Genomic DNA, 26,663 nt, shown 5'->3' on the forward strand with positions numbered 1-26,663 from the left:
TTCTTAATGAAATGTATAAACGTGAGGTGCACTTGTTTCCTCTGCTTCGGTATCATCTTGAGAAAATTACATTCAATGCGTCAACTTACTGATGAGTGAACTTATGGAAGTGATGAACAAATCAGGAGGGTGCAAGTGAACCGGCAGAATGGTGAGAGCGACAACCTTATCTTGAGTCTGAGGAAGGACAAAACACGGAATGAAGCGGACGACACAGTACTGCCGTGTCGCGTGCCGTCCCCATATCGTCCACTGTGTTCCGTTCTGTGATTTGTGACCCGGAAGTGATGCGACAAGTTGTGATATCGCCGGTAGTCAATTGGGCTGATTCTTTCTCGATAACACTTTATTTGAATGATATATGATCCGGATGTTTCATCGCGACAGCCTTTGCCTCATTGTACGTGCCAGATGTGTGTGAACGGGTTCCGTCTTTCCTGAGTAGAGTATTCCAGAGGACATATTCATGGCATGGTTGGTTCAGTGAGGCGTTGTGATGGTCTGGGCTGGTGCCGGTGGCTCCACCCTAACGACGTATCCCAGCTTCTTACTTCGGTAGGAGCTGAACGTGTTGTCGAACTTCAGTACATCTGGCAATGAACATCACAAGAAGTTTGAAGGTATTCATTGCAATCCTCGTATAGGTAACGAGCGCAGGACGCAAAAATCTGCAATGAGCTCATTCATTTGCCGTACAGTTATACAAAATGGTACATTTTAGTATAGATTGTCAAGAACTGAAACATCGGTGCAAATATCAAAACAGCTTTAGGAAGTGAGGCACAATCGTAGCAAAGCTATTCGAAAAAAAAAAAAGGTCGCTATTCCTGCACTGTATTGGCCTATAGTCGAATCTTCTAAAAGAAAGTGATTATTACGGTTTGCACGCGACAGTATTGGACAAAAATTATTTTTCTACCGGTCTAATGGCAGCGGCGTAGCCAGAAAATGTTCCGGGAGCGGTTCTGTGGGGACTTTACATGGGAGAGGAGGATTTCACCTCGTTTCCCCTCTTTCAAATGCACTACTAAAGCTACCATTTCGGGAGGAGTTTGAACACCCGGAAATTCCACTGTGGCACACTAACGCGTGCCGACCTCTGACGTTCGAATTTCGGTATATTCGTTTCGTGTGCCGATTTTCCACGCGTCTGTTGCCCATTTTGTTGTAAAACTTGGGATGTAAGCTCACGTCGATGCATATAACCGTCTTTAAAAAATTGGTGCGACGTCGCTTGGGACGAAGTGTGAAAACTGACAAGACGACGCGAGCCAAGAGAAAGCAAGAGAGTATTGTGACAGCCCGGATGAACGGACTCGTATTATGGACAATATATGATCACTCACAGGTGCCTGGTTTATCACAGACGATGCAGCCTCCTTGCGCCTGAAAGTGGGCTTCAACACGCTCGCACGGGTGCACGACTTCTTCATCTTGCGCTTCCGTACCTGGCCTTCGGACCACGGAGAAGGCGATGTCGTGATGCTCGGTCTCGAACTCCCACCATAGTGTATGGCCGCTCTTTGGTACTTCGATAGGAACTTCGTGTAGGGCTCGTCTATCAATGGTTACCCAGGTAGAGTCCTTCTCCCTTAACGCCCGTGCCTCCGCGAACTCTTCTTCCGATATGGGAGTTAGGACGGTTATCTGGAACAAAGAGTGGCTCTTCGAGTCCAGCCTCTGAACTGCTCTCAACAACAACAGCAATTCAGTGATGATGCCACGAGATATTTCCCCGCTACTGCTACTGTGCTACCACACCCCCAGAGCTGGTACGTTGATATGAGTTGACATGACACGCACGCTATTTTATAGCAGGACAAAGGGTATGGTTCCTCCAGTTAGAATTAAAAGTCGTAAGCGATCCAACAGCCCATTGCTGGTGTACAGAAGTCGGCCTCAACCTGAGAAGCGTCATCATGACGTTGGTAGACAGACTGAAACCGAAAAAAATCGGAAGGGGAGGGCTGGGTTCCACGAACGGGCACTTGTTCGCTGTCTCTTATTGAAAGAAAAGTAGGACACCGAAGGTCGCGTCCGTTTCATGGACCATCGACCTTGTTCGCCTCTAGCTTCGAGACTAGTTCAACTCTACCAAATTGGTGGCGCTGTCGAACATATACGACGTCATTTGTTTACAAACAGGGACAGGTCCATTCGCAAATACTCAACAATCTTGGACATACTGAACATTCTGATGCCGATGGCTTCTAGACAAGACAAAGAAGGCGCGCAAGAGGCCACGACTGCTTTACGTCTGCCAATTTTTGTCTTACCAGAGACGGACACCTGGGGTCTCCATCCTCATCGGTTTTGGTGCCACCCCATTTTACTGGAAGCTGCTCCTTGTCGATGCGTTCCAGCAGAAACTCCTTCCAGTTATCTAAAATAAGCGAAGAAAGCATTATTCTTCGCACATGAGTGACCAGCTCCAAAAAAAGGGGGGGGGCGATGTTAGCACCTGTTGTGTATATAATGTGGACCTTGCTTCGTGAACGTTAGGCAGAGCGCCTCTATACACCGCAGCTATATGTTGCCTTGCTCAGCAGCTATCCGAGGGACAAGCGATACCAAGATGTTGGTTTAAAAAATACAAAGACTTTGCGATATGCGACGAAAATTACACACTTTTGCTGACAGAGGGCCAGGGCGATTGCTATTTAGCACTATCGCGAAGGGAATAAGGGAAGGCCTTCCCAGAGGAAGCACGCGGATGACAGTGCTATTCGTAGTTCCCTCATATATACTGAGCTTTTCAGGTTCCTACCTTTTCCGAAAATTGTAATCTTCTGCAGCGTCCTACTAGTCAAGACGCGCTTGAACAGATTGAACAGAACGGTGAAAAAGGGCATCACTGGAATAGAAAGTACACATAGAAAATAGTCACGCCAGTCAGCCTCCGGATAGAGGACTAGGGCCTCTTTATTATTTTTTTTTTTCCACGAGCACCTTTGCGTCATGTGAAGTTGAATTTCCCTCTCTCCCCTCCCCCACTACGCGCTCAACAAAGAAGAAAAAAAAAACGCTCCCCCTCCCCCAAACAGAGGGTCTGGACCCGCCCCTGGGCGGAGATCAGTAGTATTTCGTCTTGTAGGGTCATACGACCCAGAGGTCTTGTTCGTTAGCTACACAGCTTCATTTTTCAGGTAATTTCTTGTGCACGCGAAAGTCCCCTCTGGTATCCCCATTTCTGTGCTAGGCCGAATTTATGTGACAAACCGATCACCAAATACGCGACGAAGGTTTGGCTTCTCACACAAGATAAAGTTCTTCTGTCACAGGATAAATTTTGGAAACAGAGCATCACGTGACGACGTGTCTGTCCAATCACAGGGCAGAAGTAAGACGGTACTCGAATCGACAGGCACGGTATTCCGCTTTGGTTCACTGGATAAACCATGCACGTGCCCCGTATTTATGGGGGGGGGGGGGGGGATAATGACGTCACTCCGCGGGCAATAGGTGAGAGAGGGAAAATGGTGAGCTGCGAAGACAGCTGACCTGTAGGGCGCGCGTACGTTTACTTGGGCTACGCTTACCGTTGATGAAGACCGCTTCCTGCATTCTCTCTGGGTAATTGGCTTCGTACACGCTGATGTACCCGGTCATCAGACTGATTGCTGTAACATTGACGATATTTCCAGCAACAATATGAATAGGTATGTTGGTAGCAGCTGTACAACGCTCGTGTTCGGGGCGTTAAAGGGACACTGAAATGCAAAAAACTTATCCTCGCAGAACAAAAGCTTCTGTTACTTTAACAGAAGCTTTAACAGATAAAAGCGACGAAATTCATCCGTTACATCGTTGTAGTGATTTAAAAGAGAAAGAAACCGCAACGGACGCTTTCCTTCTCCCTCTACTGCTCAAGAGGACCGACAATGCGGAGCGGGCTCTCATTGGTCTCCTCAAACGATTTGTCTATTCATCGCGGGTGATCGCTTGAGAAGACCAACCACACCGCCGGTAAGTATTGCTGTCAAGGTAACGGCAGCTTTCGTTCTGCTAGGAGATTTTTTTTCTTTTGCATTTTAGTTGCCCCTCTAACATCGCTTCTAACATGCACTTCTTTTTGGTATCATCGGGTATACTACTTACCTTGAGGATGTAACGCTTGCGACATAGGAAAGCCGCCGAAATCGAAGATGAACATGTGCGTTTCGACATTGCGTCCTAGCTGGCAGTTGTTAAAAGGAAAAAGAAAAGAAAGGTTAGGAAAGACGTGACGTATTCTTCTTCTTCTTCCCCTCAATCTCAGGGTTCTAAGCATCGCTGACTATATTTGTGTGTTCTGTTTCCTTCGCTCCAATGGACAGCACATTGTATGTTATTGGTCGCACTGAAGAGGCAGTCGTCCTATAGGGTTGTTCAATCTTCTCTGGCCTCCGCTTTTGGTCTCTGCAGGCACTGATGCCTGGCAGAGCAAATAAAAGCGGATGCCATTTCGGGAGTCAGCATATTGCAGAGGCTAGTACCTGAATGTACCTAGTACCTGAATGTATATGTACTAGGGATGGCACGAATCCACAGTTTTTTGAATCCGAGGAACTCGAATCTTTCTAATCCCTTCATAGAAAAAGAGTTCGAAAAGTCAGGAGAAAAAAAAAAAAAAACACTTATACTGAAAACTATTCTGAAGCAGAATAGGATATACTAGTATTTGTTTAATGAAAACAAATTAAATACTGATAGTTCATTTTCAGGAGAAATCATACCCATATACAACTTCGTAAATGTAATTTATTTAAAATGTTGTTCATCCCGATACAGGAAATACCACATAAAACCTCGTTAAAGGTTATCGTACCACATAAAAATCTCGTCTCTCCGTGCTGTTTTTAAACTTGTAATGTAAGAGGTCCTGTCTGAACTCTTTCAGTCCCAGAGCAATATAAACAAACAAACAAGGAAACACCCGTCGGTCAATGAAGCTTTCGGCGGACTCTGCAGGCGCCAATCTTAAAAAGAAACAAACAAACGCGATACCTGATACGTACCTAACGCGTACCTATACGAACCCCTGATACGTACCTATTCGCTTCGTATATGTGTAACCTGAGCGTCGAACCGAAACGTTTTTCGGTTTGTTTCCGGTTCGGTCATAGAGGTTCGGTTCCGGGTCCTGTTCAGCTCCGCGCGGAGTTCACATATATCGATTCCATAGACCGGTTCAGAGGCAGTAAACCGGTTCGGAACCGGTTCGACGTTCTAATATGCTACAAAATTATAGGTAGCCACGAAAAATGATACAAGATCTCCTAGTTGCGTTTTCTATGCGTTTATTTGTTTTTCGACCAACAGCGAATTTCTCCATTCATTATTATCATTAATCTAGGCAGGTAGACCGCTCGAATCCCCACATAACCCCCACCACACACCAACCCGAACAGAACCGGTATCCCGATCCGGTAACCGAAGTTTTTTTATCGGTTCCGGTTCGGCTCCAAGATTGCGCTAGTAATTACGGTTCAGTTCCAACTAAAAATTCCGGTTAATCCCGGTTTTCGGTTTCAGTTCGACGCTTTGCGTGTAACTATTTGCTTCCTATTCGTTTTGGCTTTAAAATGTCTGTTCGAACAGTCTTAATCATAACAAGTCAATCGTCTACTCATCTCTGACTTATCTTTGAGAAATTGTAGAGCACAAAAAGGTACAGCATGCAGATATGGTAGACATACACAAGATGCAGACTGAAATAGCGAAATATGAAAGTATTTTTTTAAAAGTTAGAACATACAAACAGACACACACAACACAAGCCTCAAGTTGGTTGGAAACAATGAACTGTGTAGCACGTACAACTTATGTAGTATGTTGTATTATATAGGAAAGCAAACAAGCAAGAGATTAACTTGCTTGTTTTCTTTTTCTTTTTTCACTTTCTCCCTATCATATGTAATGTTCTACCCTGGGATGTTCGTTTTCTCTCTTTTTGTCCTTCCCTTATTGGCCGAACGTTTCGTTACCTTGATGCTTTGTTCCTCCATTAGCTTGACGCTGACTTCTAAGCGGTAGGTCATTTCTTTCATGACCTCTGCGCTGCTCGATCCGCGCAGGAGATCTAAAGAGTTGACAGTGCGTATTGTTGACAGTTGAAGAGTCGACACTCCATTGACAGTATAAACTGCGGTTCAGTATGAACGGACGAAGCAAAAAATACATTTCTGTTCACACGCACCTGTCACACTGAATCCTGTTAAAGGATAGATCCAGGTGGGGCCGCCATTTTTATTGAATCCGCACCAGCCTCCAACGAGATTCTTCTTTATAAACTGAAACAGAAAAGTGTGTCTGTTCATTTAAAACCCAAACGTATAGGGAAAAAATGTGGTCACCTACTCCGTCGTACGCTGTATATAGGAGACACGCGATTTCACTGTAAAGCGTTGGGAAACTTTGTGCTACCACAGAAGTAACCATGAACATAACCATCAATTCTCGGCTGACTATAGTGATAGGTCCGGGCTAGAAGAGCTGCGTGTGTAAATCTCATTGTATGTCCCGAACGCTGGGGCGACTTCAGGAAAGGGACCACCTCCGCGGCCCCATGTATGTCTTCTGTGGGACAAACTTTGTTACTTTGCGGTAAATAGTGGACCGATTTTCACGATACTGGTCTCGTTCGATAGGTTTTCGAAATACACGTTGAACGTACGTCACAGATTAGTAGTTGTGCTTATTCGTTTTTCTGGGGGTGTTATAGAAGTACAGAAAAATGACCAAGCTTTGACACTCAAGTTAGGAAACACACTAACGAAACAGTGAACGCTTCAGGAGAAACGTTTTACGCCCCTGCAAAACAAAAATCTTGCTAGAATATTTTAATAGCAAGATCATGCTATGTGTATCCAGTTTTCCATTCTCGCACTCATAAAATATCATGGCATGTGACACACTTGCTTGTTGCTTGTAACCTTCTAAGCTCATCTCGGTGACCAACTGCCAGCACAAAACGATAGTCATTGGAGAAGAAATACTGGCGAGACCGACAGAATTAATTAATCTGCGAAGTCACCAGCAGGTGTCTGAAATCAAGCATCTTGAGTGTGCAACTTTGCCTCGGGGACATACTTACCGGTTTTGGCTGGTAGTGCGTAAGAATGTTGTCCACGTTGTGCTGTTTTCTCCATGTGGTGTTCTGTAACACAGAGGAGATAACAGTCCGTAAGTCGTGTGCTTATACCACCACGAATTTACCACGTGAATCGGATATAATGAATCGCACATAAATCAGATATCGGACAGCACAATGGCCAATCGCGGACGAGCGTGGACAGACAAAGTTCTGGACAAGAAGATATTGGACAAGAGTAAACTTTCCATCGTATCCACGAGAAGTCTCGAATATGAGTTATATTTTCATTCATAAGGTGGAAATGCAAATACACGTCGATGTTGCACCAAGTTGCTGGTGTCTTCGGCGAGGTATATGGACCCGCGGCCTTATATGAGATCAGACGCTGCCAATTGATACACCGAAGCCGATCCGGCTGTCCGAAGACAACTTACCTTTCTAATCATAGTCTTCGCTTGCTGGACGTCAAAGTTTCTAGCTAGAAAAAGACGTCATCAGGAAGTGCAATAGTGGCTGTATAGTCCGGTTAAAATACCTCGAAGCCATCGTAAACAGGCATGGTCGCTCTTATCTTTGCCTAGGAAGTCCACTGCTTCTTTCCGAAACTGAAATGCAGAGATAGAAATTATAAGTAATGAGTACTGTCGTAAACTGAAACACTTTTATGGCACATGTTTCACTGCCGTAACAAACAAATAAGTATATCTTCGAGATTAGGTTCGTGGGCAAGAGTGTTCTTGCTTCCACACTAACTTTACTGTATTTACACCCTGGCATTCCCTATGACCTGGAGCGCAATAACAAATATTTATACTGTATCTTGTCCTTTCAGAAATTCGATGAAATTTGAACATGTTGTATAGTGTATACAGTGCAATATTGAGACGGTACCTTCTAACTCTAGCCACTTCCAACCATATCTGTTCTATAATTACGTAGAATGGCGAGAGGTGAAGAAATTTTTGTTGATCAGGGAGTATAGAAACTAGGCAGCCGCGTCATGATATGCACGGTCACTGCACGCACCACCTCACTGTACAACCTGGGTCATCCCCAACCCCGTACGAAGCCATATACAGACAGGCACAGGGACGTCGTGGAGAGATTACAGAATCAGAAGTCTCTGGAGAAACGAAGAAATCCAATTAGTTGGCTACTGTTCCGTCTAATGGCACCGTTTCGTTCTTCCTGTGTGTGGACGAAAAGTCGGGAACGGGTACACGGCGAACCCATCTATAGCATTTCACATTTCACTCACGTCAGATTACGTTTGTATGACTGTAAATACAACTTGCATTCTTGCTTCTCTTGCGTCGCGGGACTCGTACGAATAAATTAAGCTAAGGTTTGCTCCATATTATAAAAGTGCGATGACGGCACCGTGTCATCGGTACCGTGACGGTACGCGGTGACGGTAGCTCCTCAGATTTACGATGATGTCGCAAAAGGACGCCTGACATGGTTGCATTGGGCATCAAATGAAAGCACAAAGCACACTCGTCCTTCTGGTAAAAGCTGCATTGATATCACACGAATATCGCGAATATCACAGCGTATAAGGTTTCTGCGAGGTTGCACTAAAGGGCATGTATAGATGTATATATCTAAAAAAAGAGAGGGTGACACGTGTGTTAACAATTCGAGTGCATACTTAGATGTTTTTTTTTTTTTTAATTTAGTTCTAGCTAACGAGGAACAACCATCTAGTTCGGCAGGAGCAAACAGGTGTTTCGGTTTTCCTTATAGATCTTTCCTACAAGCTCCCAGCCATTCTGTGGTGCGTATGCACAAAATAGTTTTGTTAAGACGAGTAACTAAATACTAAATACGCAGTGTCCTTCCGCGTCTAAGCTACAGAATACCAGGAAAACAAACACACATACCCGTATATAATGCTGTCGGACATGTCTTTCGACAAGAGACCAAGTATAGCAACCATGGACCTCCGCCTGAGCAGTAAATACCGGCCAGGCTTCAGTATACGTAAAGACACAACATCGAGTAGATCAAACGCCTCTCTGTTTCGATGCGTATGTTCGCCAAACGATGCCCAACGACTACCACATGAGGTTTTGGAAGGAGTCCGCTCTCGGTCGGTATACACGCGGACGTTCGGTGTGCTGTCGTATCCCTTCTTTTGACTGACGTTCTTCTACGCAACACAATGGTCATCCTAACATGTTCCCGTATTCAAAGACCTTCGATTGCAACTATCTGATCTTGGCTCGGGAGCACCTAGCCAAGAAGGATTTATTTATTAAAAGAAAGAAGAAGAAAAATGGGAAGAAAGGTCAGCCAAACGGCATGTCGGCTTGTTATTCCGCAAAAAAAAGAGAGAAATAAAAAGGAAAAGAGAAGAAACAAAAGAAATTGAAAGAAAAGTAAAAGAAAAGAGCACCGCTCTTGCATGGGTTCTCACTGAATCCAGTCCCCCTTTCTTTTACCTCTTTTAATAAACATATCCCCCTCTCAATCAACTGCTTTATTATTATTATTATTAATTATTATTATTAATTATTATTATTATCATTGTTGAAATTTAATATGTTTAGACTCTCGGAAGCTGTACCGCTCATTATAGAGCGGAATAGAGTGCTTTTACAAATTATTAGCCTTTAGCTACTCCCCTGCAATCGTGTTCAACATAACGCTTCGTAGCATGTCTCCATGGAGGTATAACTTGTAAAGTATCGTGTTATTTCCTCCATTTTGGAATCTCTCATATGTGTAATAGCCTTATTGAACACAGAGAAAAACGTAATATGTGGCACAGGGATCGTCTGTGGGATGACTTTCTCGCTGCAAGAGTTTTTCACGGTAACCCGCTATTAATATATATCTATAGCCCATCCAGAAGGGCGTCAACATAGCAAAATCGCTTACTGCGTTGTCAAGGCCGCGACTCCGCCGGCAGCAAAAACGCGCTGCCGTGAGAGTTTCCTTTTTATTGTACGTTTCCTGATGATCACTATATACATACGGCTGTTTATACTGACAAACTGCAGCCCTGCAGCAACGCGGGCTTTATTCTGTTGGAATGCATGTAGCCAAGCCCAGCAACTGTCATTTACATTAACTGTGGTCCAGCTCATGCTATAAAAGAACAAAGAAAAAAAAGAAAGTAAGAAAATGAAACGACCAATGGCATGAAGTATTCGAGGAAACATTAACATCCTCGGCACGCGGGTAGTACAGAGCGATGGCGCCATCGAAAGTGGTCATCCTGCCAAGCGTTGCCGGGGGTTATTGAGTATTTTCATATATTCTTTTTTTTTTGTATATATATAAATTTATATATATATATATATATATTTGGTTTACACGTACAGCAAGACAAGTATCGCAAGGACTCGAGGCCTTGTTGTAAATGAAATTGGTATGTGACGAGCACACCATGACACAACAGCAATAAACAGACACGAAAACACAAACAAAATAAATAAAAGTAAGGGAAAATTCCCGACACGGCTGTTCGAATGGCATCAACTAGCACGTTGGAAGCGTCTCGCATTCGGCTGCCAGAAACGATTAAATATTATATCAGTGCGATTATTGGGTTACGCAGCGTGTCTAGAACGTCATACACCGTACGCGTACCGTGCGCGTATCGCAAACACCCGTTAGGTGCACATCAGTCGCGTCGGTGCTGTTAAAGGGAAGTTGTCTTTGCGGTATGCGTTCATTTTCTGCACTATTTTCCACACGTCTGCCTGTTACAGAGTGTCTACAAAATCATATAAACGACCGGCCTCGTCTGGAGCAGGCTTTTTTTTTTTTTTTTGCAAACGGGGTCGCATGCATCTGCGTCTGACACCAGTCGCACTTCGCAAGTTGTTATGTTGAACTTGGAGAATAAATTTCGCAGTCATTGATCTGCATGGAGGAAAGATAGTTTGCCTAGTCCAGGGGTCGGGGAACCTCTACAGTTCCAAGGGCCATATTTCACACACCCCCCACGTCGACTTTTTTCCAGGGGCCGCAGATGAGATTCGAACCCATTCTAAAATAAGTCTAAATTAGCCTGCCGAAATTATTCATCTCTGTTGAATCACAAGCTGACCATTCCACAAGTGCAACTAATACTGTAAGCTTGCTTGTTGCGCTCACAAAGTTATGGTTTAGAGAATACGACAAACACTTTTTGTTAATTTTAAGCTCGGGAAAGGCAACACAGAGAGCGCACTTTTGCTTAAGGAATTCGCCCAGCTATAAACACCAGGATTTTCGTGGCCCGCTCGGTCTGCGCCAGGCCGCAACTGTAGCGCAGCTTGGCCGCAAGCGGCCGGCGGGTTCCCGACCCTTGGCCTAGTCACTCTTGAGTGGGATATGCCGTCAATCAACATTGCGCGCTTTTACGAATTTTCTGAAGAATCTCTACATTTGTGAATAAATATATATTAATGCTTCTTTCTCAGTTACGAGTGGTCACAAGATGACTCAACAATCATCATTACAATACAATGTGGAAACGACTATGCATTGGAGGAAGACCGAGTGGTGGCTGACCTCGTTGGTCAACGGTTGAGGATACGAATCGGAGTCGACAAGTTTTTTTCCACATTCCAGCGATGAAATGTAAAGAAGTAGTTCTCGAAAAAAAAAAGGAAAAAAAAAAACACCCTCGTTTATTGCGCAAGCTCAACTGAAGGGTTGTAAAAGCAGTGTTGAAAAGGGTGCTGGCGAAATTCCTATCTGAAACAGAATACAACCCTCCTGAAATAATGCTTTTTCCAGAAGACGTCGTATACAAAACTTCTTTCTGCACTAGTGCCCAGGCACCACCTTCTAGATGCCGCACGACTGCCTCACAAAGCACCAATAAGGGCCCAAGCAGCAAAATATATTGTCCCAATATTGGTTAGATCTCAGCAATATTGGGCCGGCATTGCCAATGTTTAGTCGATATTGGCCAAGATGTTGTTCTCCTTGGGTAGGGGTGGGGGATATTTATAGCCTATGGAACCATAGAAGATACCACGCGCCCGCCACCTTGAAATGAGACCAATGAGATCGCTGCACGGATAGCGGGGAAAAGAGGGATACTGGGCAGCTGCGCTGATAGCTGACCTATATCTGCACGGCCAGTGCCGTGTATGCCAAACGGAGTCTGGCCATTAGGAGGAGCCTAAAAGAGAGGCTCGACCTGTCAATCAAACTTAGGCGCATTTCATTGGTTATTGTTTTCCATGGGAGCTGCCATGACACCAAATTTTCTCCAAGATGGAGGATGGTGCTTGGAACGGCGAAGCGGAGATTTCGTGACAAAAAATTTTCACAGACTACTTTAATTTCATACTACGAGTATATATACTCATGGGATGTTTCGTCGCTAACGTTAGGCCCAGTTAAGACCGTGATACCAACAAAAGAGTAAAGAATGACGACCCCTATACGTAGGATTTTGCATTATATAATTGCATTTCATTTATACATCTTTGCTCGTTTTTGATTCCATCTACTTACATTACGTGATTTAAAACTTCATAGCGACAGTCGTCTGCTACGAAGTACCGCTCTCCTGGCCAATCACTTCTGCCAGCAACAATTTCTGCAATTCAGAACCTTCCCAACATTCCTCTCTCTATGCAGATGGCGTTGATAAAAGTGGGTGCATAATCCGTCGTTTTTATCTGTCACCAGTGATATCTGCTTCAATCCTAATCAATCGAGTTTCTCCAAAATCGTGGCACCCGTATAAGTACTGGATGGATGTAATAATAGACAACTGGTATTTCTACCTGTGATTGGCTAGATACCTCAAAAAGTGGTGGAGCCTCAGGTATAGGCAGGTCCCATTAATGGCCAGGTGGCCTTTTGCATACACGGCACAGTGCACGGCGCATTCCATGCGCCACTGGTGTGGCGCAGCAATGAATTATCGTCTGGCTCCGTCAATGGCAAGTGCTTACACACAGTCTAGACGCTACACGAAAAAAGAGTATCGTGCGATTCGGCAAATATGATCCAAGTTCACATCGGCCGATAAAGCTAGGTCCTCTCTCACCTTCCTTATCGTGAGAAAGGGACCCCTGCAGGGATGTGCATGCACATCGATGTCCTAAGGTCAATAGCACACGACAAAGAACAACTGCCCTTCGATTTTGCACAATCGATGATAGCGGACTTGTATAAGGTGAAAGACATCTGAAATAACTGTTATCGTTACACAATCCTGTCCTTTTGCACACCTTGCGCATCACATATTGTACGTACCGATTTTGTAAAGTATGACAAATTGTCAAAGTTCGAGGAGCCAAATCAGTTGTCGAAAACATCTGTGACATGCGCTGTAATAAATAAAGAAATAAATAAAGAAGAAGAGTATATTGGGAAGTAGCACTTTTGCCGTTGAAGTAATTCTTCTTCTAGCTTCCTATCCTTTAGATTGCAATTAATTTTAGTCCCTGACCCTGAAATTCGTTCCCCATCACTGCAAAAGGTTTCTAGAACTGCCATGCATCCCCACAAGGAACTAATGGTTGTGGCAGTTACTATTTAAAATATAAATACATGTATTTATATTCCGTCTCTAAATACAGACTTGAAAAATGTATTTATAATTATATTTAGTATAAATAGCATTTTTTTGGTATTTATTCTTGTAAATACTTTATAAATACGCCTAAATACAGTATATGCTGAGTCGTGCCTTGCATTTGACCTTTCGGGAAGAAGGGCGAGTTTGGGTTTGGGGCGCAGTTATGCCGCGTTGCGCTAGCATGCGCATGCGACAGGCCATTTTAGATGGTAAGTTTTTCACTGTTGTGGCGGACAACGGTAGCGACTACTCAGTTACCTTGTTGCACGAAGCAGCTTCGTCAAATTGAATACAAGCATTTGTTCATTGGCACCTGTGGAGATGCTGTTCTCCTTTGCGAATTCACTTCTATGGCCGAACACAAGATGCCTAAAAGGTGCAGACTTCGAGAAACTTGTCATATTAAAATCGCCGCGATAATCTAACAAATAAGTGATATTGTTCGTTGCTGATTTGTTATGATAATTGTTATTTCTGTAATTCCAGGTGATATTTTCCTCACAGTACTTATGGTAGTATAGTTACGGTATTTAAATACTGTATTTAAATACTCACGTTGAAAAGTATTTATGAAGAGTATTTAAATACCCCTTTCAATAAAGTATTTTGTATTTATATTTAAATACTCAAAAAAATGTATTCATGCCCATCCCTGGTAACTGGTTGCTCAAAAACTACTCGGGAGGAAGGGAGGGATTATTATGTGAAGACAATAGCGATCAATCACAGAGAAAGGCCGGTTCAGGTGTGAGCGCGCACACGTTGCAATAGCACGCAAAAAAAGGCTCTGGCGACTCACCTGCTGCAGTGCCTTCTCTTGCTGAGGACTCAGGTCGCCAACGTATCCACTCATGTCAGACTTTGTAAACGCAGTACGACACCGCGCAAGCAACTGCCCAGCGAGCGTTTCTCCTCCGGCCACGAAGCGACGTTCGGATAACACACATACGAGACGAATGAGGATAAGTACGTTGGAGCAACTCGATCGCTCTCGCTTCCGCCGAACGGCCGTGAAAATGCTCTTCGGAAGCTACGTCGTGCTCTTTTATTTTTTTATCTGTTCATCTGGTGCAATTAATAAAATTCTGAACTGTTTTAGCACATGTCAAGTGCTCTTGTCCACATGAGCTGTATATAGTTTGTGGTGCTCGTATTCGGATTATATTCATGAATTTATTCGGTGTTGCGGGCTCCATGAAGCCAAGCAGGAGTGGAGTATCAACGAAGTATGTATATCACGTCAAGTTGTAGTAACAATCTAGTAATACGGCAAAGAAGTCCATGGACTTAGGCGATACTGCTGTTGTATGTAACTGCAGAGACTTAGAATAATACTCAACAGGAACGTATAAAAATAGCGCGAGTGTACATATGTGAATGACAGCACATGACACTGAGAACAAAAACATCTTTAGTCACAATTGTCAGTCATGACACAATAATAGACCACTAATAAAAAATATAACAATTGGAATACAAATACATTGTTTCGTAATCATTAGTAAAATAATGCTGCGTATTATCTTACTTTAATTATCTCATTAACATTTTATATGTTGTATTCCTTATATTATCTTACGCACATCGTCGGTCTCGATAGCGACTGGTAACTACATTTGAAATACTACTTATTTCAACGAAAATATGTTCAGACACTCCTAGAGCAACCAGCTTTTCACAACAAGCACCCAGAAAAGAGTTTGGTTATGCAGATACATATAATTATACAATTATTTAGTAATTGAGAATTATTATATTTCAAAAGGTACGTAACAAGGGCGTTTTTTGAAGGAAATTTTCTAGTTCCATTAAAAATTTCCCCGAAAGTTTGTAGCGATGAAGCAGTCCTAAATCTTCCAAGTCTATTCCTTTCTCCCTTTTTTCTTGGGGTGGGGGTGGAGGTGGGGGGGAGGAGGTGGCAAGCACTGCCCGTCGACGGCGTCGGCGCCGCGCCGGGTCTTTTTCACGTTCCTGTGAGATGCTTCTTGCTGTAGATGGCGTGGCAGAGATGTACCAATGCACAGGCTACAGCAAGGCCCTGAAAGCAAAACACTCAGACATGACGCGTCCCTCCCAATCATACTACTCCTCTAGTCCTTTGAACCCATGCTCTCTCGCTACCTCTGCTATGGTTACAGTTCCTTAGGTAGTCACATACCGTAATCACCAAGGAAGTGACAGCTTTCAACAGGCCTCCCACTGAAAGGCTGTGCAGGGCAGCCACAAGGTACGAAAAAGCAGCTGCGTAATTGAATACAGTATACTGGAAATGGAAAATACGTGAACACTCGCAAAGTTTCGAAGTGAATGTTATGTTCATTGCCATATATAGCGGGCACGTTAACGGTCCTAGACAGTAATATTGTCTTACATATATAGTGTGGATGATGTTAAACGGGAAGATTTTAGACAGGACCCCGCACAAAAGGAGATGGAGGCCGTGCACCGCATATGCGAAAGACAGCATATTCAGCAGGCCAAACTGCAACGAACCGAAGCTGAGCAGGTTCACTGCCACGAAGAGCACAGAAGCTATGGCCTAAACAAAAAGCACAGGAACATTCTCAAACTGTCAAAAATTATCGTGGCTCACGAATAATGCTGGTTCATGGAGCTTACGGTCTCAAGGAAGTTGAGGCTGCCATGAACTGTGTTCATGTAGTCATCTTTGATGCCTAAGGCAGCGACGAGGTCTGTCGCTGCTGAAAGGTTTGCTTGCAAGAGACTTGCCATCGACTTCGATTTTTCTTCTTCAGCTTCAGCTTCTTCTTCTTCGTCGTCGTCCCGCGGAGAATGTCAACGCCCTCCTTTAAATACTCTTCTTCATCTTCTTCTTCGTCCAATCAACCTTCTTCTTCTTCTTCCTCGTCCAGGGGCATCTTCCTCTGAGATATTGGCCTTGACTACTTCTTTTACCTGTGTGGCGCACATCGAAATGCAATAGGTTCTGGTAGGCCAGAAGGCGGTAGGTCTTTCTAGCTCACTATAAATAGGCCACGGAGATCCACTAGATCCCCAAAGAAGAAAAAGAACACTTATTCCTTTGTATACCTTTTTTGCCTTTTCCCCTCCCTTCGTCCTCTTCTTCGATGGGGTTGTAACTTTCATGCCAAGAAATCCAAAGTAAGGCAAGGCAATTGAGGGGGGGGATATGTTTATTTATATGTTTATTGTTTAGTAGCAAAGAAGTAGTGAGTAGATCGACAAAGGAATCCATTTGTCAGGTATCCGTATTGGAGGCATTTATATATTCACAGACGCAGCATAACGAGCTGTGGAAATGGCCCCATACTACGGTTCACTGTACCCGTGCTGTCGTTTTGCTCTGCTATACCTTTGCCACCATACCCATCCCTTCCCCTTGAGAGGTTGGTGTTGGTACCACTGGTTGGTACGGAGCTGTCGTTGTGGGAGTTTCAGTTTCGGTTGCAGGAGCACCGTGAGATGACATTCGAGACAGCTTCGAAGCCGGCTCAATCCAATTCGTAAACTAACATGGCGGATGGCGGTGTTCATGTAAACGAAACTGCGTGCGCTGGTTCTTCCTTCACTTAGTTTGAAGAAAGCACGTCTAGAAACTAGTGTTTCTTTTTAAACGTGCACCGTTTCTGAACATATTACAAACGCCATCAAACCAGAGATGACTTCCGAAAATGTATTCACGATTCCGAACTTGGAAAAAGAACCAGACTCGTTTTTCGTGTACAGCGATAGCTTGCGACTGCAGAGTACACCCATTGTAATAGATAACGGTGGGTATTAGCATTTTTGTAACGTCAAAGAGTCAAATGAGTGAATAGCTATAAACTAACCAACTTATGTTGGTGTCCTGGGATGAAACAGGCTCAAACGAGTGCAGAGCAGGATGGGCAATTGATGAGCAGCCTCGAATGACGTTCAAAAATATCACTGCAAAGCAGAGGGGAAAAAAGGTATATCCCAGAGCGTAATGATGAGCAAGTCCTGAGGCAAAATGCTGGTGGTGTTACTCTGTTTTGCAGGAAAGTGAAGTACAGGTTGGAAATGACATCGCCAACGTTGAAGTGGTTAGATGGCTTCTCAAAACTCAGTTTGATCGAAACGTTGTCACGCATTTTGACGTTCAGGTACGTTAGGCTTTTTTCTAGCCTGCAAGCAAATCGTGAGACAAATTATTGCAACTCTGCAATCTTTCAGGAACAAATATTTGACCACATATTCAACCACTTGGGCATAGCAACGCAGCATTGTGTTGAACACCCAGTCGTCTTGAGCGAAGTCGTCGGCAATCCAAACTACTATCGTCAAAGTCAGTAAACAGTTTTGTAGCATATGGAACCTCGTCGTGCTTCTAGTTGACCATCCATTTAAATGTTCTCACACTTTTTACAGATATGTCGGAGCTGCTGTTTGAATGCTATCAGGTACCACAGGTGGTCTACGGCATTGATGGCCTGTATAGTTTTCATTACAACCATCCCAAAAATACAGGTATCTGGATGAGCAGCGTTTGATCAACACTCCGCAGCTCTTAATAATTCTGCAGCACATTTTTCTGTGCTCTGCTAGCAAAGATGTTTGTATGGCGTCACACTGCTTCGCGTGACTTCATTGGTCTTGAGGAAAATGCCTTGAAGTGGTACCCTAGTGCCATTAGAAAACGATCTGTGTTTGCTAGGCATTAAAATCTTGGGAAGTGCATTATACGCAGAACAAATTATTCTCTTTTTTTTTTTTCAACTGTTTTGCTTTTCTGTTGGTTGTGTACTCATTGCTCGTTAGAGCAGTGTGCATAACAGTTAGTCTAAACTTACTTATATGTATCTGGATTTATATGTCAGAGCAGCATGCAACAATGCATATTTGCCTATCTCCTTTCTAGCCAATGCTGTCGTCGTATCTTTTGGTCATCACACGGTTCATATTATCCCGGTTGTCAATGGCAGCATCGATGCAGAGAACTGCAAACGTATCAGCGTGGGTGGAAGTCACATGACAAGCTTGATGCAACGCTTGATGCAGCTCAAACATCCTCACCTTGGGGCAGCTGTAACATTAAGCAGGGCTGAGGTACCTATGTGTATGGATTGATGGCAGTGTGCTTGAGAATTACATGTTAGGTGTCCGACTACTACCATGCCTTTTCTTCTTAGGTGTGAAATCTGGAATACCTAACTGTCGTTGAAGGGGTTTTGCTGTGCAAAAATATTGCCCTAAATCGCTTCGAAAAGCAACTGTAATTATAATAATTATTATAATATAATATTATAATAATAATTATAATTAATAAATTCCTGGAAATTGGGAATTGGTAACACAGCACAAGAACCAATAGCTGTAACACGAAGCTAGTAATGATGGGTGAGCAGAACATGTTGGCTGGTTAGTCAGCATAACAATATTTGTGGTATTTCTTGGAACTTTGTAGATAATACGTCCTCAAAAAATCGTAATGTCATATCTGGTTGTTCGAATGTAATGTGTGTTTTGAATTTGTAATGGTACCTTCAGGCTGACTTGACATGCTAAAACTTACACCTATCAAAAGTAGCTCTTTCTTTTTGTGTTATTCCCTATTGCATGTAGGACTCAACCTGCTCGAAACAATAATATTGATTCGCGTTCTCTCAGCATTTGGTACACGAGCACTGCTACTTTGCTGAGCATTTCGGCGAGGACTTGGACATGTGGACAAACTGCAACTACTACAAAGAGAAGCTCAGGTTAATTCAGCTCCCTTTCAACCCTGTAAGTAGAAATGCTCTGTCATTGCCTTATAAGCGTATGTGGTTGTGGAATGTGGCTCATGCTTTTTAGGTCTACTCTAAGCCACTTAGTCGCCGTCCAATTTTTTTGACTCTGCGGGGATCACGCAAAGTCCGAATAATCGAGCTGAAAAAAAAAAAACGAATTTCGCTTCAAAATAAACTTTACTAAGCACTACTATGCAAGAAAAATTTATTGATGCTTTTCTAACGCGCTACCAGCTCTGCCTGATAACATCAGCTTCTATTTCCCGAAGCGACATTTCGTGACTGTACACTGGCAGAGGAACCGCCGCCATCAAGTCCGCAAGCTGGCTTCACCTAACGCATGCATGCGTTAGGTGAAGCTCGCTTTACAGCGCCGTCGCGCGACTCGCGGGCCGACAGCACGTCCTGGGCCTTTTGAATCAGGTCAAAAACGAAGACGAAAAAGCGTTACGACAGACCTCTTCTACTCAGAGGAATGGAAAATGAATAATCATTGCCTATTTGCTATTGCCTATCAGCTGGCTGATTTCTTTTGATACGAATTTCGGATGATAGCAATATTTCCCGTCACCCCAAGAGAGAAATTCGCTGGTTAGGCAGACAAAGTCTGAAATATCAAATGACAGGGCTGCACGGCGTCCGGAATTTCGAAAGTTCTTATACACCAACTCTATGGGACCCGCGGCCGTTCCTCGAACGAGTCCGCATAATCGAGCATGTCCGAAACATCGGTCGGCGACTGTATTTACCTTATCATGTGACAACTAATTGAGACCTTGCATTTTGCATCTCAAGACGGCGAGTTCGTCGAACACTCACGGTGTTGGGAAGATGGACTACTGTCACAGCATCATGAGGCGTGTTCAGGAAGCCATTGCAAAGCGCAAGCAAAATAGGGTAATGGTTGCATTACAGACTGCATATTTAGTACATGGTTTGAACCAATTAACTCTGTACCTGCCCTTGGGTCAGTGGAGGGTCAACTGTCCTGAGCAGCCCTCAATAATGGGCCCCTCATAAAATTTTTGGAAATTAATAGATCTTAATCGCAACTTAATAGTACAATCTTGTCTCTTGAACCAACATCAACCGTGCTGTGTGCCTGTGCCCAGTTTTAAAATTTGCAAAAACTATAATTCGGTAAGTTATCATAGTTATAATTCAATGATTTTGCTGACTCATGGTTTCACCTTTTAAGATTTCTTTTAGAAATTCAGTATTCTTATCATCTTTGCTTAAAAGATGCAATACTGATCACTTATTTCATTGTCTTTCTTCAACCGTCCTATGCAAACGACCACGTGTGCATTTGCAGCTCTCGGACGATGAAGAAAAACTTCAACAGTTGATCAACATTCAAGAGTTGCTGGAATACGAAGACGAAGCAACATTTAGGGTAAGTCCTCTACATCTTTGACGGTTCTCGAGGTACCGTAATAAATATATGAAGGATGGTCATTGTAAGTTATATCATGGAAAAAGACAAACTGTGATTATTGTTGTATGAAGCTTGTGAACTTTATGCTGTGCAAGTTACGAACAAGCATTAAGTGGTGGAGTGACTGCTACGTTTGCTTCCTAAAAAAATCTATATTGTTTTTAATGCTGTAGCGTTATCGTGTGTAAAACAGAGAACCCTGCAAGAACTGGGCTTTTCAAGCATAGAAGAGCTGACACTGGTGATAAATGAACTGAGGCGCCAGGTGCAGCAGGTGAAGAATTTAGGTGCAGGTGCAGCTGGCGACGGAGAGTTTGCGGTAAGTTGAATAATGTGACAAATGCGAAGCACTGTGAATTGTTATTGTAAGTATGCACTCTTACTCGCGGCTCTCATGTGCAACTTCGTCATTTTAAAAATATTTTTTTTGCCTCGCATTACCATTCAGGGCAGTTCTACCAAGAAACACTGCAGCGACCTGGATCCTAGGTTGTTCCCTGAGCCGGATACCTGGATATCCGCTGTCAGGAAGCGACGTGAGGTTGGTGCACCATCTACAGCAATTTGTTATTATTATTAAAATTATTTATGCAATTATATAATATTTAATTGTATATATATAATTGTAGAATCTCGATGATACGATCACCGAGGATACGAATTTCGGGATGATACGAATTCTTTTCCGGTCCCGGCCGGAATGCCTATTCTTCCCACGTATTCGAGTTCGGATGATACGAACGCGTTATCTTGCCTTTACGGATGATACGAACGAGCCGCGTATGCGACAGAGGTCGTTCCCCCGTGACGCGAGAGCGCGCGAGTCACGCTGCTCCTTCTTTCGAAAAGGGAGGGCGATCCTCACCACGAACTTTCTTACATCATGTTGCGCAATGCAAGCAATGACTTTCCATTTGGTGGTGGTGGAGGAGATAAGATCAAAGGGATTGCACTTTTCGGAACCTTATCACCTTATCTCTGTTTTGACATTTTTACCCCCCTCGCAGCAATAAACCGCGAAGCTGTGTGACATCGCTCTGGCGGAAAACAGCGACCCAGAAAACGCGGAGGGAACATATCAGGACAACTTCTGGCAACATTACGCGTCACCATTCCGCAAGTCGGCTTCACCTAACGCCTGCGTGCTTTAGGAGAAGCTCGCTTTAGAACAGTGTCGCGCGACCCGCGGGTGGATGGAAAGCACGTGCTGGGTCTTTTGAATCATCTCGCGAATTTGGTCAGCATTGACCAGAAACGGAGACACAAGAGCGTTACGACTGACCTCTTTCACTGACAGTAACAGAAAATGAACAGTCACTGTCTATTTTCTTGCCTCAATTTTTATTTTTGTTTAATTCGTTTGATACGAATTTCGGATTATACGAATTTTTTCCGCCACCCCGTGAGATTCGTATCATCGAGATTCTACTGTATTACGAATTATACAGAAATTTGGCAACTGTCTCTATGCAGTTCCATGCCAGTCAGTGAGATTTCACCATTGAAAAATTACATTTCCTGCTCGCAGTTCCTGACCTTGACTATATTGTGTCATTGTGGTTTTCTTTTTTTCAGGAATTACGTGAGAGGAGAATGCAGCAACATCAGCTTGTGTTAGAGAAGGCTCATGCTTCAGGTAAGACATACTAAGACTGCACTAAACTGGAAATGTGCAAGGTAAAAGGTACAGCAAAAAGAAATGGAAACTGCATAGAATGAATTGTGCATTTCTTTTTTATGTTCAAACATTTCACATCCTTTCTATATCTTAGGTAGAGCATTCTAAGTCACATTCCTCATGTTTCAGGACAGAAATCTAAGGCAAAAAGAAAGGTAAGTCAGATATGTCATCATTAGAGCACGGATGAATAGGCACTAAAAACTCTCAAAATATGCATGCAAATATAGGCTGAAAATCTTTGATATATGCAGTAAAAATGCTCAATATATGCAGTGTTTTTAATTGTTCTTGGTACGAAAGCAGTGCACTAAATGCCTATTTAAAGAAAAAGTGAGTGTTTTAGTAGGGATGACAGGGTAAAATAAAGCCGCCTTCGTTCTGTAGCGCACAACAAAGAATACTTGTGCCACTGTAGGCTTTGTGGTCGTGATTGATAAAATAGCATATATGTGCAAGCAGATAATATTCACGGACAAATGTGTAACAGAAGAGTTTTGAAGTTTTCATTATTATAATTTTTATAAATTATGAAAAAAATGTCTCAAAACAGACCCCACAATGAGACCACAATGACCTCTCGAAGTTCGGTCTAACTGTGGTTGATAACAAACTGATTGGATGGTTAACAACAAACTGTTAAGCTTAGCATGAGTTTCCTAGTGTGTTTTTGCATGGATAAATGAATAGTGCTCACATTCATTTGACATTTCATGAAGGAAACTCAGCTGCTAGAAGAGGACTTTAATGACAATGATACCGCCGAGCAGGTTGAAGAGTTGGATGAAATAATTTCAGAATTCGAGAGGGAGTTCAAAAAGTAAGCATCACTCATCCGCTTGTTGTTTGCTGCATTGTGGCCCAAACTGCATGAATGGAATTGAGGTGTTAAATGTAATTTTTGTATAGGAAACCTCAGTTCGGATCCGACCATACCAACTTCAACATGGCTGAGTACTACCAGCTTCATCTTGGAATTGAACGAACGAGGTAGTGCATGTAGCGTGGCATTTTTTCTTGCTCCAGGGGCCTTATTCTTGTCAAAACTAATCAAGATGATTTCTTGCTCTGTTACTAGTGGAGTGCGAATCTGAATATTTGAAGCCGAATCGAATCTAATGTGGGAAATAAATAACTACCGAATCGAATATTGAATATTCGTGCAAATTTTACAATATACGCCTTTTGCACTAAATGTTTGCAATTTGGAGTCCGTGGCTTTAGTATAATTTTTCTGGCATTATCTGTCACAACAGAGATACACAATTCTTATGTGGGAAGCCCCTACTCTTTAATTTCACATGATAGTGTTTCCTGCTTTTCAGGTGAGACTGCACTTGCTGGGGCAATTACTTAGATTTCAAAATTTGATGTCAGCCAGTGGCATGTTACACAGAGGAGGCTGCTATTGTTTCTGAACATCCACAGGTCACTTGTGAAACAAACTAATTGTTCACTTTTTAAAGGCAACCTCCCAGACATCAAACCAAAATCTCACGCCGGCACCATTAATGTGCACGTGGGATGGATGCCACCCCGTTCTTAGTCAAAGTATACACAATTAACTTGCGCTAGCAACGTCTGAAGCTATACAACAACAGCCCGCTTGTGTTGGTCCTGCAGCGCTGGCAATTTTGTAAGGCGGGCTTCACCTCATGCAGAGATGCATCAGGAGAAGCCCACTTTCGGGTTGGTGTAGTTCATATTTGGGGAATGGTCGAATGAAAAAAACGAATATTGGCTATCGATTCGTAAGTCAAATAGTTTGAGTAATCGATATTCGATTCGAATTTGAGAGCTCGAATATTTGCACACCCTTATCTGTTACCTGCTATTGGTGACCAAATAGAAATGGTGCTTCCAATAGCAACACAACATCGGGCATTGTCAAACAATGTTCAAGCATTTAAGTATGCAATCATATAGTATTATAATCGTAATCGTAATTGGATTGGTGTGATCCATTCAGAACCCGGTATATTTTACGAGAATATTCTGCAGAACGTTAACAATCATACTTTTGTATGTTCCATATTCATGCATTCTAACGTAAATGTGTGATGCTTCCCACAATTTAGTTTAATCAATTAATGAATGCAAAAATTTACATGATTTCCCTTAACAAAAGGGGCACAACACGAGGGGCTGCCCTGTTGCCAAGGGCAACTACAAGCATCGGGCTTTCCTTCTAATGTGAAGTGTAGCTTGAACATATAAGTAATCAGATTGGTTACTTTTCACAAGAGTGGGGCTCCAGCATGTAAAAAAAAAACGTGCAACCTTCGAATAATCGAGCAAATCGAATAATCTCGCTCGAATAATCGAATAATCGAGCATGGACCAATTGTCATCAAATTGGGTTTGACAACTTGTGAGACGAAGTAAAACTTTGGTGGTGTCTCCTCCTTTCAGGGTCCCAGAAATTGCATTCCAGCCAAGCATAATTGGTCTAGAGCAAGCTGGTTTAGCGGAAGTACTGGAGATGGTCTTTTCAAGATACACGAAGGAACAACAATCCTACTTGGCCCAAGTATTTCCATATTCATGCTACAAAGCAACCATAGCAATTAAAACAGTCAACAGTGTACTTGACTTTCCCAAGCTGAAGTGCGATAAATTCCCTTTCTTGCTCTCAGAATGTATTCATCACTGGTGGACCAGCAGCGTTGCCTGGCATTCGTGAAAGAATGTGTGCCGAAATGTTAGCCATGCGTCCTTTCCAGTCAACTTTCTCTGTTTCTGTTGCCAGTAAGTAAAAGTTGACCTACCAACTACAAGGTTTTAACTTTCTACTTTACCATGGAAATGCACTGCCTTAGTGTATTTGAATTGTGTAAAATGCTCCATTTCCTTCTTTATGAGGTGCATTTGTAATGCCCATGCAGCAACACATATCCCATACAAGGATGTAACCTAAGGCGACAAGGCAGATGCAACACTTGACATGCATTTAACTGACAATGAATGAAAGGCGGATTTTGATTTGACGTTTGGGAGTTTGCCTAGACTCTTCAATAATGCCTACAGCCCAGAAACAAAAACGGTGTCCTAAAGATGTAACTTCCACAGGGCATGTACTGTAAGCTCCTTCCTATAACCTTCCTATAAAGTTCCTATAAACTCTGTAGATGCTGAAACATCTTTGAGCAGGTACAAAATGATTGCAGGCGACAGACGGCATTCTTTGTCAGAGGAGAACACAAGATATCGTGTATCTAATGCTGAGCCACAAAAGTGCTTCGAATCTGTAATTTTATAAAATATTTTTGTTCTCACACTATCCAAGAAAATAAAGTGCTTCCCATTTCAAGCAGCCGTTGACTGCTTGCCACGGAAAATCGCGGAATTTACGAGTCTGCGCTGCAGAATTTTAAATTTGACGCAGCAGAAAACCGGGGCCCTTAAGCATGTGTTACCCCACTGTTAGTAAGCCATGGTCAACTTTTACTGCCCGCTACACTGGGCCGGAAAACCTAGAAATTCTTCAGGCTTGATCCGGGCCAGACATGGAGCCGTCAGGCCGGACCTGGGCCTAAGAATGCGGCCAGTGCTGTGCTATACCTTCTACCCCTACGCAAAAATGATTTTCTCGTGTGTCTGTGCGATTGGTATAATACACGATTAACTTGCTCTACATTGCCTTAAAACTTAAATCACCAGAGAATCCGGTCGGGGACAGTTGGAGAGGCGCTCGGCGAATGGCGTTACAGAGAGACTACCTCAACAAGTTTGCTATCCAGAGGTGCGACTACGAAGAGAAGGGACCCGACTACCTCAGGGAACATCCCTGTTCAAATGCATACACACCTGCGCCACCAGTTGTCCCAGCAAAATCTCTCGTGCTGCCTTCGAATGCATTGTGAGGAACACTTCCCTTCGATGCACACTATGTTTGTGATGTACTCTATACATTACGCATTTGTACATAAACATAAATTTTGCATGTCACACAACTAATGTGCTGCCATTTGCCTGTAAATAAACATTCAGTACTGAGTGTTCAGAGTCCCTGACCTATCGCCTAAGACTCATTTCTTAAGAATTCTACACGAAACTTTCGTTCGCACAAACCACGCTCAAGTTTTAGCCAATGAACTGAATTGAATTGAATCAAAATATCAGTTTGTCACCTGCATCTGTAAAGACTCAAACTACAACATACAAAGCAATGTTTGACTTGCTTGTAAACATAACGAAAATGC

At 43.1% G+C, this 26,663-nt stretch overlaps 3 protein-coding genes across 6 annotated transcripts; 1 reads left to right on the forward strand and 2 right to left on the reverse strand.

Annotated features, from left to right (window-relative positions):
* Positions 1 to 328: 328 nt before the first annotated feature.
* LOC135368725 (SEC14-like protein 2) lies at positions 329 to 14,568 on the reverse strand. 3 transcript variants are annotated; one of them, XM_064602193.1, is made up of 12 exons: positions 14,413 to 14,568; positions 7,611 to 7,680; positions 7,510 to 7,553; positions 7,076 to 7,138; positions 6,179 to 6,272; positions 5,967 to 6,061; positions 4,099 to 4,177; positions 3,540 to 3,620; positions 2,768 to 2,854; positions 2,277 to 2,383; positions 1,347 to 1,647; positions 329 to 590 (listed from the first exon to the last, which is right to left on the reverse strand). In XM_064602193.1, exons 1-12 carry the CDS (start codon positions 14,464 to 14,466, stop codon positions 481 to 483), a joined length of 1,185 nt encoding a protein of 394 aa, XP_064458263.1. In that variant the 5' UTR covers positions 14,467 to 14,568; the 3' UTR covers positions 329 to 480. The 3 variants fall into 3 exon arrangements, with proteins under 3 accessions (XP_064458263.1, XP_064458264.1, XP_064458265.1); XM_064602194.1 differs by lacking the exon at positions 14,413 to 14,568 and adding an exon at positions 12,832 to 12,999; XM_064602195.1 differs by lacking the exon at positions 14,413 to 14,568 and adding an exon at positions 12,814 to 12,999.
* On the forward strand, positions 425 to 26,474 carry LOC135368724 (actin-related protein 5-like). 2 transcript variants are annotated; one of them, XM_064602192.1, is made up of 18 exons: positions 425 to 620; positions 17,457 to 17,545; positions 17,615 to 17,719; positions 17,790 to 17,901; positions 17,985 to 18,083; positions 18,475 to 18,662; positions 19,224 to 19,340; positions 20,141 to 20,242; positions 20,661 to 20,741; positions 20,977 to 21,102; positions 21,232 to 21,324; positions 22,359 to 22,419; positions 22,591 to 22,616; positions 23,181 to 23,281; positions 23,371 to 23,451; positions 24,874 to 24,991; positions 25,098 to 25,209; positions 26,122 to 26,474. In XM_064602192.1, the coding sequence occupies exons 2-18, from the start codon at positions 17,504 to 17,506 to the stop codon at positions 26,322 to 26,324; spliced, it is 1,767 nt and encodes a 588-aa protein (XP_064458262.1). In that variant the 5' UTR covers positions 425 to 620; positions 17,457 to 17,503; the 3' UTR covers positions 26,325 to 26,474. The 2 variants fall into 2 exon arrangements, with proteins under 2 accessions (XP_064458262.1, XP_064458261.1); XM_064602191.1 differs by lacking the exon at positions 425 to 620 and adding an exon at positions 17,105 to 17,365.
* On the reverse strand, positions 15,007 to 16,407 carry LOC135367921 (uncharacterized). The gene is made up of 4 exons (XM_064601018.1): positions 16,233 to 16,407; positions 15,985 to 16,152; positions 15,772 to 15,876; positions 15,007 to 15,651 (listed from the first exon to the last, which is right to left on the reverse strand). The coding sequence occupies exons 1-4, from the start codon at positions 16,344 to 16,346 to the stop codon at positions 15,577 to 15,579; spliced, it is 462 nt and encodes a 153-aa protein (XP_064457088.1). The 5' UTR covers positions 16,347 to 16,407; the 3' UTR covers positions 15,007 to 15,576.
* Positions 26,475 to 26,663: the final 189 nt, after the last annotated feature.

This window comes from Ornithodoros turicata, chromosome 9 (genome assembly GCF_037126465.1).
Source record: "Ornithodoros turicata isolate Travis chromosome 9, ASM3712646v1, whole genome shotgun sequence".
NCBI classification, from domain to species: Eukaryota; Metazoa; Arthropoda; class Arachnida; order Ixodida; family Argasidae; genus Ornithodoros; species Ornithodoros turicata.